The following is a 15,132-nucleotide window of genomic DNA, read 5'->3' as shown; positions in this document are numbered from 1 at the left end:
AGAGGGAACACAAGCAGGGGGAATGGGAGAGAGAGAAGCAGGCTTCCCTCTGAGTAGGGAGCCCGATGCGGGGCTTGATCCCAGGACCCTGGGATCACGACCCGAGCCGAAGGCAGATGCCTAACGACTGAGCCACTCAGGTGCCCCGTCCCTTAAAATTCTTGATTGGCTTTTCTATCACACATAGAATGAGCTTCCAAGTCTGTACAGTGGCCCGTGGGGCCTGGTGTGGTCTGGCCTCTGCCTGCCTCTCTGACCCGGATCTTTCTCTCCTGTCCTCCTGGGTCTCTCGACGTCAGCCACATTGGCCTTTTACAGCCTCTGGAGCATGTCATGCTCTTCCTTCCCAAGGCCCTTGTCTTGCCCTTCCTTCTGCATGCGATGGTCTTCCCTGGATCTCAGCACGGCTGCCTCCTTTCCATCATTCCAGACTCCTCTCAATGCCCATTCCCTGGGGTGGCCCTTCTCATGCTGGGCCTCCCCAAGTCACCCCCTTCTGTAATATTTCACTTAATCTAACCCGTAGCACTTCCACTACCCGGAAGTACTCGATTTTGTCTATTTGTTCATTGTCAGGGTGGGTCCTCTCACTGGAATGTGAACTACCTGAGGGCAGGTGCCCTGTAGTTCATGCTGCTGCCTCCAGCACCTTGGACAAGGCCCCACACAGCCGGGCCGCAGTGTTGACTGACTGCACTGAGGATGTACCTGGTGGACAGGAGGCAGGGGAGGGCATGGCAGGGGCCCTGGGGACAGGTGTGCCACAGTCATTGGGCAGGGGATGCTCCTTAAAGGGAAAAGATGCTTCCACATGCATCTTCTCACTAGAGCTTCGTGGGAACCTTGCCAGATAGGTCAGGACTGACCTCATGCTACTCAGAAAATGGTAGAGATTAGAGTTGGAAAGAAGCTTGGGGAACAACTCCGACGATGAGAGATGACACTTGCTGGGCACTCACCCTGTGCCAGGTACCGGAGAAGCCACCTTACGTGGCCAGATTCTGTAATCCTGGGAGCCCCTCCCCCTGTCACGGTGCTGTAGGGACAGGTAGGGCTGTTATTGTCCCTGCTCTACAAGGAATTGGGGATTCACGGAAGTTTAAGCACCTTGGCCAAAGTCACAGGGCAGGTAAGTGGTGGAGGTGCGACTCGAACTCTGGCTGTCTCTTGACTCTGCCTTTTCCCATGATGCTACACTGCCTATCTGACATTTCCCAAAACTCACTTATGAAATGTGTACCCTACCTACATGCCCTTTCTCTGATTGTTGAACTAATATTTTCTTTAATGGACTAACTTTAAAAATGGAAATAATTTTTTTTTAAGATTTTATTTATTTATTTGAGAGAGAGAGAATGAGAGAGAGCACGAGAGGGAAGAGGGCAGAGGGAGAAGCAGACCCCCCGCTGAGCAGGGAGCCCGATGCGGGACTCAATCCTGGGACTCCAGGATCATGACCTGAGCCGAAGGCAGTCGCTTAACCAACTGAGCCACCCAGGCGCCCGGAAAGAATTTTTTAAAAGGAGCTTTAAATGACTATTGATACATGTTTGTGTATCAATTTTGGTATGTATTTGGGGACTTGCCCAGTGTTGGCTCAGCAAGGTTAAGCGGTGTGTCAGGACCACTCAGTGATGCAGCCAGAATCCAAACCCAGAGTTTCTGATCGTCAGCCCTATTGTACCACCCACCAGAGTGGCACCCACAGCGCAAAGCTTAAGGAAGCCTCACTCTTACCGGTTGACTCTGTACATGCCTGGCCCTGAGAGTTGGAGCCTCCTTAAGTTTTGTGCTGTAGGCACCCTGCTTACCTCACCCCCATCTCAGCCCTGCCACCCTCCCTGCCTGGGCGCTGAAACTCACCTGGTCCCATTCCCACACTGACCCTCTCCACAAACTCAGAGCTGCGCATGGTACCCTCTCTTTTCTTTACTCCAATGGCTCCCTCAAACATCTCCTGCCCCATTGGTAGCAAGTCTGAACTCCCCTGGTCTTCTAAAAATCCCAGGAATCTATCTACTCAGGGCAAAGGGAGTTAGTCCTCTTTGGAAAGACCTGGGATCTGATCAACCCCTCCTGCCATTGCTTGTTGCTGTCACATGGTGTCATGTGGAAGACTGTCCCTGCCCCGCCTAACAGGATGCCTCCCCTGCGGGGAAGGGCCTTGGAGATCCCATCCCAGCAGGGCCACCGAGGCTCTTTGAGGGATCGTGGGTCTCTCTGGGGCCCACCTCTTTGGTGCGCACCCACTTTTTCGGCCATCATCCCCAACTGTGTAGGTTGGCTGCCTTGGGGAGCTGCCCAGGCTTGTGCTGACGTCAGCCTCCCCTGCCCACCATCCTGGTCCTTGTATTGACTCCCTTTCTTTGAGTTTTCTATTTTTTACTTGAAGTGCAGTTGACACACGATGTTCCATTAGTTTCAGGTGTACACGGTAGTGACTGGACAGGTCTATACGGCACGCTGTGCTCACCACAAGTGTAACCACTGTCTGTTCCCGTACAAGGCCTAGTACAACACCGTTGACTCTATTCCCTGTGCTGGGCCCTTTATCATCGTGACTTATTGATGCTGTAACTGGGAGCCTGTTCTGCCCACTCCCCTTCACCCATTTTGCCCATCTCCCTTCTCCTTCCCCTCTGGCGATCACCCATTCATTCTCTGTCTTACAGGCCTGTTTCTGCTCTTTGTTTATTTCTCTAGTCATTTGTTCTGTTTTTGAGATTCCGCATACCAGTGAAATCATATGGTATTTGTCTTTCTCTGTCTGACTTATTTTGCTCAGCATCACACCCTGTAGGTCCGTCCATGTTGTTGCAAGGCAAGATCTTATTTTATGGCTGAGTAATATCCCATAAGCAGTTTAATTTCTGGAGCTTTGTTGTTCCTTCCAGCCCCTCATCTCAGCCAGGGCTGTGCCGATGGACCTGCTGGGTCTCCCTGGCAGTGCATCTCGAGGAGTTGCTGTGGGGTTTTGGTCCCTTTGCTCCAAGAAGGGTAGAAACTACCCATCCGTCCACCCTTTCTGCAGTAATCTGCTTTGTATTTGTCAAGGGAGTGTAGCCTTGATGGAATCACAGAAGGTTCATAATCTGTTCCCCCAGGGAGAAGGGTGTGCTCAGGGCCCATATTTGCATAACCAAGAGGGCCACTGGGGAGCCACAGGTGTAGAAGGCCAGCTTCTCTAGAAACCTCACCAGTCCTCCTTTCAGATAAGGAAGCCAGGGCCCAGAGACCACAAGCACCTTCTCCAAAGCCACACAGCATGTGTCTGACCCTGCTCCCTTTTCCCTTCCCTTCTGCTCATGCTCTTGTGGGTGGTTGTCCGGGGCCTGCGGATGGACCCCGATGGGCCTCCCCAGGACCAATCCCTCTGTTTCCTCTTTGTGACTCTTTAGGCGAAGTCGCGGGAGCTGGTGTGGCCAGCATCATGTCCACCCTGACTGAGAAGGCCATAGTGAAGAAGGAACTGCTGTATGATGTGGTGGGGAGAGACAAGTACCAGGTCAATAACAAACACGATGACAAGTACTCACCGCTGCCTCCCAGCAAAATCGTCCAACGGGCGGAGGGACTCGTGGGGCAGGAGTTGCCCTATTCGTTGCCCTGTGAGAACTGTGAGCACTTTGTGAACGAGCTGCGCTATGGAGTCGCCCGCAGTGACCAGGTGCGTCCTCAGCCTGCGTCCCCGTCCCCAGGAACCAGACCGTTCCGTCTGCTGGCGGTGGCTGGGCATCAGGCCCCTGGAAGACAAACGGATGTCACACTCAGGGTGGGGACGAGGGTGTGGAGATGGGCAGGTCGGCGCTGGGGACCAGCACCACTGTGCGCCATGGCCCGCGATCTGAGTCACCTCCAGGGAAGAATCCTGTGTTTTGAATAACCGTTTGTCTTTTACCGACTTAAACATTGCTCAAGGTGAAGAAAGCACACGAGAAGTTTCCTTTTCCCGGAAACAACTCTGAGGCTTTAACGCTGTGTAGCATAGACAGCTCATTTTCTGTGGTCTCATAGAATTTCTGTTTGTCCACGTTAAAAAAAAAAAAAAAAGGCAGCTTTCTTAGCATTTCTAATGAGGGACAGTTTTTCTCTTTCGTGATCTTCTGCTTTAAGACCTGTGCTGCACACCAGGGGCCCTTTCCGTGATCAGAGCTCCTGTAATTCAGCGCCGAGGCTGGGCTCATCCAGCAGCCCGGCCACCAGGAAATCAGCCGCAGTGACGTCTGAACGTAGTGCTGACTCTGGGGCGGATCGCGTCCCCCCCCCCCCCCTTAAAATGTGCACTCTCAGGACTAACCAGGGCCCTCTGTCTTGTATTTGATTATACTCTTTGCCCCTGTACCGAGCATGCTCACAGTGAGGCAATTGTTGATTTCCTTGACAAAGTACGTTTTGTATGAAGCTGCTGCCTCATGTGTTCTCACTCTATGAGGTTCTGTAAAGAACTGGGGCCACATTGTTCCTCCTCCATTATCTGCAGACTGTTCCTCCCACCCTGACAGATCGTTTAGCAGGGAAAACGCTGGGGACAAGAGCTTTCGTGCCGGTTGCCCCCAGAATCACTGCCGCCACAAAACCACGCCTGAGGACCTCTAACGGGAAGGTTAGAGACTGACTCTCGCAGTCAAACCTCAGGTCTGTAGCTTCATCCAAACCTTGTCATGTGGCTTCTGGCTGCTAGGAATCTCAGTTCTGGGTACCGTGGGCTGTGAGTCTCACCGGCATGTCTCCTGACGCCGCACACGGCCATGTAGGGCACATTTATGGGCAGCACCAAGGTGTTTATATTTTTAACCATTGGAAACATCCAAATTCTTCTCTGTAATGGTCATTAGGGGTTTTGGCAGCCACAAGCTCTGCGCTTAGGAGAGCAAAGGCAATGCTGGCCGTGTCAGGTAAGGAAGGGTGTTAGTTTTGGGTACAAAGTTTGTATTTTCATCCTTTGTATTCCCGGGATTTGGGGTCCATGGTCTTCACTGGACTTCTTGGTATAAAACGATGATTAAAAATCCTTTTCTTTGCTTGTTCTTGATTCTGCTTAATGCCTGGCTTGGTCCGTAGGGGAGATTTCTTGATCCCTCTTCGTTACACTCTTTCGTGCCCTCATGTGGGAAAAAGTACAGTTTTGCTGATTTGGGGCATCGTGCCTTCACTGGGGACAGTGGCTATGAGGGCCGACTCTCCCTGTGTATTGTCACAGGGGCTGGTGCCCCCAGAGTTGCGACTAGATAGTGCTGGAAATAGGAAGAGGCCGAACTTTCTCGCTGTTTCTTGCTGATCTGAACTGTTTCCACTGAGTTCTGTTCCCTTCAGTGTTGCTGATGGACCTGATAAAACATGAAGGGGTTGGAATGGTGGCCGTAAGGACATTGTGGCTCGGAGATGGGGAAAGAGGCAGGGGACAGGGCCACCAGATACGCTGGCCTTGTAGCCAGACTGCAAATTAGGGCAACAGACTTCTGTGTTGGATGTTTTCTAAGCTTCAGAGCACATCCTCAACACTCACTCATGGAGGCTTTTTATTGGCACTGAATCCGAAGCTCTTGATGCCTTTGGAGCTCAAGTCTATGGCCACCATGTTTCCGTTCAGAGGTGGACTGTCAGGTTCTCGAATCGTCCAAGGAGAGTGCTGTGTACATCAAATGTACTTGAACGCTGAGGTCAAAGAAGCGCTAGCTATGCCAGATCTAATTCCTGAAAGCTTATTAGAGGCAGGCAGAGCCCTGGTCTGAACCACCCATAGCTCTGCTGAGTGCACTTTTAGGCACTTGAGATAAATCAGATTGGAGATCAGAGGTCAAGGTAAGGGGAATGTTTGGAACAAAGTGAAGGATGAACCTGAGCTGTGTGTGTATGGCCCCATCACAAAGCCAAACTATCACATCAGCAAACACCTGCTTCTGTTAGATCTGTGTTACACACCATTACGTGTGATACGTCAGTGACGTTTTCCTGTGGCTGTTTACTAGGACGTCACCTGCTTGTCTTCCTAGAACTCCCATAGTCTTTGCCTCCCCTGTGGGATGGTTTCCTCCATCATCTTCTTGCCTTTCAAGTTTCGTAGACATGCTGTTGGCATTTGAAGTTAGCGGGTGCAAAGAGGTTTTATATCAGGTTTCTGGGCTGACTAGGCATGCTTCTTTGTCCTTTGTTGTTTTTTTCTGGAAAAGTTTTTAAAATTTAATTTTTAAATTTTCAAAGTAATTCATGCACACAAGTTGAAAAGATAACCAGTACTCAAAGACCTGTAACAAATACCCCTCTCTACTCTTCCCCGTCTGACCAGGCAGCCACTCTTCTCTCTTTTAGCTTGGCATTTACCTATTTCTGAATTTCTAAACAATATGTGTTTACTACCATCTTTTTTTAAAAAAACATTTTATTTATTTATTTGAGAGAGAGAGAGCGAGCGCATGCAAGCACAAGTGGGGGAGGGGCAGAGGGAGAGGGAGAAGCAGACTCCCCGCTGAGCCGGGAGGCCAATCTGGGGCTCAATCCCAGGACCCCGAGATCATGACCTGAGCTGAAGTCAGATGCTTATCCAACTGAGCCACCCAGGCACCCCACTACAATCATTTTATTCAAAAAATTTAGCTATACTCTTTTGACGACTTCTTATGCTAAGTGAAGGTTAAACTGTTTAAACCATTATTCCCTCCCCTCCCCCATTCTCTCACTATAATTTTATATTATACATTTTTTAAAGATTTTATTTATTTGAGAGAGAGAGAGAGAGAGAGCTGGGGAAGAGGCAGAGGGAGAGGGAGAAGCAGACTCCTCTAAGAGCAGGGAGCTCAATGAGGGGCTCCATCCCAGGACCCTGAGATCATGACCTGAGCTGAAGGCAGACGCTTAAACAGCTGAGCTACCCAGGCACCCCTCCCTCTTCCATCTTTTAAGGAAATTTGTGATGACACTGGGCCCACCTAGATAATCCAGGATTATCTCCCCCTTTTTAAGGTAACTTGATTAGCAATCTAATTCCATCTACAACCTTAGTTCTCCCTTAACCATGTAGCACAATATACTTAGAGGTTCCTGGAATTAGGACATGGACATCTTCAGGGGGCCCATATGTCTACTTACCAGTTACTGTCTACAGTTGGTACTAAGTTGTTGCCCCAGAGTCTCCCCTCCCCATCACGCTCAAGATATTCCCTTCTATCCTCTCTTGCCCTGGAGTGCCCCTCTTCTGTAGCTCACATCTTCTTTTTAGGTTCACTCCCTTGTTCTGGTGGAACCTCCTTCAGCAGCTTCTTGAAAAAGGATGTATGTGGACACCTGGGTGGCTCAGATGGTTGAGCATCTGACTTCAGCTCAGGTCATGATCTCAGGGTCCTGGAATTGAGCCCTGTGTTGGGCTCCCTGCTCCATGGGGAGCCTGCTTCTCCCTCTCCCACTCCCCCTGCTTGTGCTCTTTCTCTCTCTCTCTCTGTCAAATAAATAAATAAAATCTTTAAAAAAAAAAGAAAAAAAGGATGTATAGAAGATACATTTTTAAAACCTGTATTTCTGACTTATTTTTTATTTTACCCTTCCACTTGATTTGATAGTTTGGGTAGAGAACTCCAGGTTAGAAATTGCTTTACTTTAGACTTTTGGAGGCAATGTTCCATTGTCTTCTTGCTTCCAGCATTGCTTTGGAGAAATCTGAAGTTTTCAATCCCAATTCCTGGCCTTTCCTCTGCTTCTGTTTTTCTCCCCTGCTCTAGCAGTTGCAGTATCTTTTCTTTACCCAGTTTTCTAGAATTTCACAGTAATGTGCCTTGTTGCGGGTCTACGTTTATCCATTAAGAGGGGCCTCAGAGCACCATTTCAATCTGAAAACATATGTCCTTTAGTCCTGTTAATTTTCATGGATTATTTCACTCTTGATTTTCCTCTGAGTTTCCTGTATTATCTCTTTCTGGAATTACTATTACTCAGATGTCAGACTGCCTGGATTATTCCCTATTTTTTAACCTTTGGCTTCTGTTTTCTGTGTCTTTATCTTTTTACTATTTTTTTTTTCTGAGAGATTTCTTAAACTTTATCTTTCAAACTTTTTATTGAGTCTGTCATTTCCATTGTATTTTCTAAGAATTGTTTGTATTCTCTCAATATTCTATTATTTTGTATAGTACCATGTTTTTTTTTAATTTTAATTTTAATTTTAATTTTTTTTTTAAAGATTTAATTTATTTGACAGAGAGAGACACAGCGAGAGAGGGAACACCAGCAGGGGGAGTGGGAGAGGGAGAAGCAGGCTCCCCGCTGAGCAGGGAGCCTGATGTGGGGCTCGATCCCAGGACCCTGAGATCATGACCTGAGCCGAAGGCAGACGCTTAACGACTGAGCCACCCAGGCAGCCCCCCATGTTTTTTTTTTTTTTTAATATTTTATTTATTTGAGAGAGAGACAGAAAGCAGAAGAGGGGGGTGGGGGCGGCAGAGGGAGAGGGAGAAGCAGGCTCTCCGATGAGCAGGGAGCCCAATGTGGGGCTCGATCGCATGACCCTGAAGGCAGGTGCTTAACTGACTGAGCCACCCAGGCACCCTATAGCACCATGTTCTTATTTATTGGATGTAATATGTTCTTTTATTCTCTGCTGATAATTTTTAAAAAGATGTTTTCTAGATACGATTTTTGTTTCTTCTCATTGTTTTTTGTTTGTTTTGCTCTCTGTCTTCTGTTTTATTTATTTATTTTTAAAGATTTTATTTATTTATTTGACAGAGAGAGAGACAGTGAGAGAGGGAATACAAGCAGTGGGAGTAGAGGAGGGAGAAGCAGGCTTCCTGCAGAGCCGGGAGCCCGATGCGTGGCTTGATCCCAGGACCCTGGGATCATGACCTGAGCTGAAGGCAGACGCTTAACGACTGAGCCACCCAGGCGCCCCTCTGTCTTCTGTTTTAGAGGTCTTCCTCAGATGTCTGGTATCTTGGTCATATGCTCATGATTAAGGGTGGGGGGTTTGCTGCTGAATGGAAGCTTTGAGTGAACTGGGAAGGGACAAGTGACTTGTTGACTTTGAGTTTCACTTCTGGTTGATATTTTTTTTTTTAGTTTTATTTATTTATTTAAGTAATCTCTATACCCAATGAGGGGCTTGAACTCATGACCCCGAGATCAAGAATCACACACTCCTCCGACTGAGCCAGCCAGGTGCCCCAAGTATCTTTTGTTTCCACTTGGGCTGGTCAGATTCCCCAGGAAAGTTTTCCTGACTCTTGTGTGGTAGGTAGTGTTCTGGGAGTAGAAACGGGTAGGAGGGCCAAGAGTCTCACAGTTAGCCTGTTTATGGTCTCTCAGTCCCTCGTTGTTGGCATGATATCTGCATCCTCACACATGTTTTTCAAATCCCAGGCCCCCAAGTCTTCTGTTTCACCCTCTGTAGAGAATAAACTTTTGGACTTCTGTTGTGGGTGGGGGGAGGGGTTTCCAGGGACCTAGCTGAAGCTCTTTCTCTGTCTTGTTTCCAGAGCTATTTGGTGTTGACAATAACTGACCTTTCCCGAGGGTCCTGTTGTATAATTCGGATTGATCCTCAACTTTTCCCACTGCTGCCTTAGAATTTAGAGTTCTGTGGGTCCTTGTGAAATTATGCCTAAAACAAATGCCTTACTTTACTCTTGGCTAAGTTTCAGGGGGGAGTGAAATTTGACATGGGTTCACTTTTTACCCTGAAATCTAGTCTTATTTTTGCAACACTTCTTTTTTCTAGTATGAGCCATACAAGTCAGAAATACTAATAATTTAAAGTAGAGCATCACTACTACTCCAAGTTGGGTCATTTCTTTAAGGACTTGTAAAGAGCACCCCTGTGCCTGGCAGAACCAGGTGTGGGGGATGCAGCGAGGAACAAGACAAGTGACACACGTGAGGTCCTTGCTCTCCCGGGGGGCACAGGTGTGACATGGTCAGCATTCGAGAGCCGTTCCTGCGCCACCTCACACTGGCTGCAAGGGCTCCCTGATGGCCGCCAGGATCTCAGCCCTCCTGCCTTTATCTTCTTGTCCTTTCCACAATCGCCCTCTGGGGATTTAGGTGCTTTAAATACCTGCAGAGTGGATCGAGTTGCCCTGGGGCCCATGTACAACCCTGGCCTACTGGCTCCATGCAGCGGCTCTTTCCCCATCCAGTCCTCTTCTCCCCATTTCCCGGCCAATATTTGTTGACTCCTGAGTTTGTCAAGTGGGCCAAGGGGCACATGAGTGTCCTTAAGCTGAATGTTCTTGTTGAGTGTACAGCCCGTCCTCGGATTCCCGACGGACCGTGACCTCCCCTGTTCTCCCGCAGGTCCGGGACGCCATTGTGGCGGCTGGCATCGCAGGAGCCGGCTTGGCAGCCATGGGCCTCATTGGAGTCATGTTCTCAAGAAACAAGCGGCAGAAGCAATGAGTTGAAGGGCCTGTCCCATCAGCAGTGACTTTATCCATTTAGGGGATCTGGTTGCCCCAGAGGTTTTGAGGTTTGGTCTGTGGATTTCACTCTGTTTTACAATAAGGCTTATTTTTACAGAATAAAATAAAGCCCAACAAGGGAGCACTTTACTGGAGGAGATGAAGCAAGAACTGGCTGGTGTGAAGTGTGTTGGGGCGCAGCTGGGCTCTGGGCCTGGCCACGCACAGTGGCGCCCTGGGCTTCGGCCCTTTTCTCTCCCTTTGTGTCTGTGGCTGTGTTCTTTGTCTTGCAGGAGCCAGTCCAGCTCCAGCTATTTCAAGTCACGGGTCTTTCTGGTTGTGGGGAGACGGGGGGGCAGCAAGGGAGACACACGGGCCTGGCCGATGGGCAAGAGCAGGACCCATCAGACAACTCGGACCGTCGGCCTGGGACTAGAGCCAACACGGCTTCTCGGACTCTGTAGCTACAGTCTGTGGTTGTTCGGCGGAGTCTACACCAAACCAAAGCAAATGTCTGCCACAAGGAAAGTCAGTATAGGCTCTTGCCCATCTCGTGAAATCCTTTCTTAACTCCCTCTGCTCTCCACGCCTTTCCTCAGCCTCGTCTCTCCACCCCCAGCCACCTGCTTCCTCTGCACGTGGGCTAGCTTGCGGACCCCCAAGTCTCAGACCCCGCACCCTTCCTGTGGGCCCTCTTCCTGTGTCCCCTCAGCTCCCTGCTCCCCATGGCCAGACAGCTCTGCCTGGGTTACCTCAGACCCTCCCGCATGTGGCTGCCCCCATGACTGGGGTCGGGGGGTGGTTGGGGATGAGGCAAGACCTTTCGTGGGTGGTCCCTTGAGTTCTGCTGCTATGGCTTGCTGGACGTGGCAGATGTTCAAAGTGGCCATTTCTCTGAGGAGGCTTTCATGGCTTCCTCAGAAATACTCTGCTGGGGCCAGCTGGCCTTCCCTCCACAGGGCAAGGCTTCTCCCTCGGGTTGCAAATGTTTCCTCTGTCGGCCCTGGTTGTCTGGAGACCTGTTGGAAGCCCAGACAGGACTTACACATGGCTTCGTGCCACCTCCCTCCTGCTTGGCCCCGATCTGGCCCAGGGTAAACGCACGCCCATCCGCGTCCCAAGATTGATAGAAGAATAGTTTTCTCCCAGTGCAGTTTTCTTCCTTTTTGTCTCAGCTCTGTTGATATAACATCTCCTACCAGTTCTCAAGCTCCCAAGAGCAGGGGACACAGGCCAAACTCGAAGGGTGGGTCTCGTGAAGGCCCCTGTTTCACGTGGCAGGAGGGGATAGGATAGGGACACGTGGAGTGGAAACCTCCAAGCTAATTATAAAGCAAAAAGGAATGAGGAAAATAAACAAGAAAACAAAACAAAGATACCCAGTTCAGTTGAAAAATAAAAATTACATACAAAAATGTGGGATATGTAGAAATAACCAAATAAGACAGAAGAATGAATTCCAAATATATTGGTTGGTAATCACCATATATATAAATGGACTAAACTTGCCAAGTGAGAGATAAACACTTCACTGGGTTAGAAAACTGATTTAAAGAATGCAGTTTATAGCAGATACACTTAAAATAGAAGGATAAAAAGATTAAAATCCAGGGGCGCCTGGCTGGCTCAGTCAGCAGAGCATGTGACTCTTGATCTTGGGGTTGTGAGTTCAAGCCCCACGTTGGGTGGAGAGATTACTTAAAAATGAAAAATAAAAAAAAAACATTTATAAAAGTTAAAATTCAAAGGATGAACATTTTACATGACAACAGTCTGATGTCTTAAAGAAAAGTCATGCTATGAAGGAGAAATACAGGGTGTGTGAAGGTTGTCTAGATTGAAAGACATGTTGGGGACAAACAACTAAATGTGAAAAACAACTGTGAAAGCAGTTTGGGGCAATTGGGAAAATCCGAGTGTGGACTGGGTATTAAAAAATATTAAAGAATATTAATTTTATAAAGTGATTTGGTATTAGGCTTATGTAAACACCTGACCTCATTTAAAAAATAGGTGCAGATGAAGCAAATATGACAAAACAGTAAAGTTTTTAATCTAGGCGGTGGGTATGTAGGTGATCATTGTACCAGTCTTTCTAGTACTTTCTATATGTTAAGAAGTTTACATAGTAAACTTTTAAAACATATCTGAAATCTGAACTTGGAAATTTAAATAAAATAAGACTTTTGCATCTATTTCAACGAATTATATAATAATTTTTAAAAACTAAAAAAGATATGCTAGACAAATACTAAGAACACATACTAACTAAAAGCTGGTATACCTGTATTGATATCAAAAATATAGGCTTTAAGGCAAAAATTATTACTAGCCACAAAGGTCATTAAAAAGTATGGCATAATAAGAAATATATTTGGTCTTTTCCTTGGTTCCCAGCCTGAGCTCCCTTGGAATTTCCTGAGTATCTCGTTTTACTCATAATGAGTCCCCTTTGATCACACCTGAGTGTGTGCTAACGAGCTGACCTAAGGTGGGGGCGCTAGAGAGCCTAACAACCAGGCCGGTCACTGGAAAGACCAAGTGATTAGAGGATTGGAACTTTAAGCATCCCTCTCAAGCCCCACCGATCTCTGGGAGAGGGAGTGAGGTTGAAGATGAAGCCCCATAAGAACTCTTGAACAAAGAGACTTGAGCTGCTGGGTTGGTAAACACATGAGGTGTGGGGAGAGTGGTGTGCCTGAGGAGGGCATGAAGGCGCCTTGCATCCCTCTGCCCCCATATCTTGCCCTATGCATCTCTCCCATTTGGTTGTTCCTGGGTTATACCCATTATAATAAACTGCTAAACATAAGCAAAGTGCCTTCCTAAGTTCTGTCAGCTGTTCTAGCAAGTCATTGAACCTAATAGGGGTCGTGGGAACTCCCGATTTTTAACCCATGGTCAGAAGTATGGGTGGCCTGGGACTTGTGAATGACATCTGAAAGTGGGAGCAGGGGGTGCATTCTTGTAGGACTGAGCCCTTACTGTGGGGTCTGTGCTAACTCCCAGGTGTCAGTATCAAAATTGAAATGAATTGTTGAACAGCCAGTTGGTGTCTGGAGAATCACAGGATTGGTTGTTGGTGTAGGAAAACACTCCAAGAGGTTCCGTGAAAGTCTCAACTCAGCAGAGATATAATAATTCTCTATTTGTTTGCATCTAATACAAATCTCAAAATAGATACTGTGAATGTTGGCCTATTGCAAGGAGAAATTGGTAAATTTCTCCATTATAGTGGGAAATCTAAATACACCTCCATCAGGAACCGATAAATCAAGGAGACACAAAAATCAGTAAAGATATAGAATATTTCAAAAACTTAGCAACAAGCTGATTTCATATATATGGCACAATGTATGTACTGTGTCTTATATAGGACATAGTACAATTGTAGCCTACAGATACTTTTTGACCACGCACAAAGGAACATTTATAAAAACTGGCCATATCCAGGGCCTTAAAGCAAGTCTCAGCAAATTTCAAGGGACTGATAACATAGAGATTATCTTCTCTAATCATAATGCAATTAAGTTAGAAATCAATAACAAAGCAATAGCTAGAAAACCCCTCTACTTTGAGCAGTTTTAGAGCACATCGTTAGATAAATTATGAGACAAAGATGAAAACATAATGGAAATTAGATAATATTCAGAACTGAATGGTAACAAAAATATTAGAATCGATCTTTGGGCCTTGCAACTAAAGGGATGCTTAGAAAAAATTTATAGCACAAATCCTTACACTAGGAAAGAGAAAAGTATCAGTTAACAAGTTAATCACTCAATTTAAGAAGATAGAAGACAGGGCGCCTGGGTGGCTCAGTTGGTTAAGCGACTGCCTTCAGCTCAGGTCATGATCCTGGAGTCACAGGATCGAGTCCCACATTGGGCTCCCTGCTCGGCAGGGAGTCTGCTTCTCCCTCTGACCCTCCCCCCTCTCATGCTCTCTCTCTCTCTCATTCTCTCTCTCAAATAAATAAATAAAATCTTAAAAAAAAAAAAAGAAGATAGAAGACATACAGATGGCCAATGTGAAAAAACCCTTGACATCACGAATCATCAGGGACATGCAAATCAAAGCCACAATGACATACCACCTCCCACCTGTTAGAATTGCTGGTATCAAAAAGAAAAGAAATAGCAAGTGGTGAGGATGTGGAGAAAAGGAAATCCTTGCGCACTGCTGGTGGGAATGCACATTGGTGTGGCTACTACAGAAAACAATATGAAGATTCATCAAAAAATTAAAAATAGAACTACCATCTCCAGCAATTCCACTTTTGGGCATTTATCCAAAGAAAACAAAAACACTAACTCAGAAAGATATATGCACCCCTGTGTTCATTGCAGCATTATTTACAATAGCCAAGGTATGGAAGCAACCTAAGCATTCAGCAATGGATGAATGGATAAAGAAGATGTGGTATATATATTCAATGGAATATTAGTCAGCCATAAAAAGAAAGACATCTTGCTATTTCCTTTTTTTTTTTTAATTCTTAAATCTTGCTATTTCCAACAACCTGGGTAGACCTTGAGGGTATTATGCTAAGTGAAATAAGTCAGACAGAGAAAGACAAATACTGTATGACCTCACTTATATGTGGAATCTAAAACCAAACCAAACCCCAAACAAACAAACAAACAAAAAAACCAAGGTGATGGATACAGAGAACAAACAGTTGGTTGCCAGAGATAGTGTGGAACAGGCTAAATGGGTGAAGGGGGTTAAAAAGTACAAATTTTTAGCT

General features: G+C 46.9%; 1 protein-coding gene across 3 annotated transcripts in view; it reads left to right on the top strand.

Moving 5' to 3' along the window:
* The window catches only part of LOC118015969 (phospholipase A and acyltransferase 3), a 32,938-nt gene extending 22,388 nt beyond the window's left edge, over window positions 1-10,550 (top strand). For all 3 annotated transcript variants that reach the window (XM_035013081.1, XM_035013083.1, XM_035013082.1), the window contains exons 4-5: window positions 3,399-3,667; window positions 10,279-10,550. In XM_035013081.1, coding sequence (XP_034868972.1) covers window positions 3,399-3,667; window positions 10,279-10,380 — 371 coding nt within the window. In that variant the 3' untranslated portion in view covers window positions 10,381-10,550. The remainder of the gene's footprint in view (window positions 1-3,398; window positions 3,668-10,278) is intronic.
* The last annotated feature ends 4,582 nt before the right edge of the window (window positions 10,551-15,132 follow it).

Source organism: Mirounga leonina, unplaced genomic scaffold (assembly GCF_011800145.1).
Source record: "Mirounga leonina isolate KUSES-001 unplaced genomic scaffold, KU_Mleo_1.0 Mir_166, whole genome shotgun sequence".
Classification (NCBI taxonomy): Eukaryota; Metazoa; Chordata; class Mammalia; order Carnivora; family Phocidae; genus Mirounga; species Mirounga leonina.
This window is presented reverse-complemented; position numbering and strand designations above follow the sequence as displayed.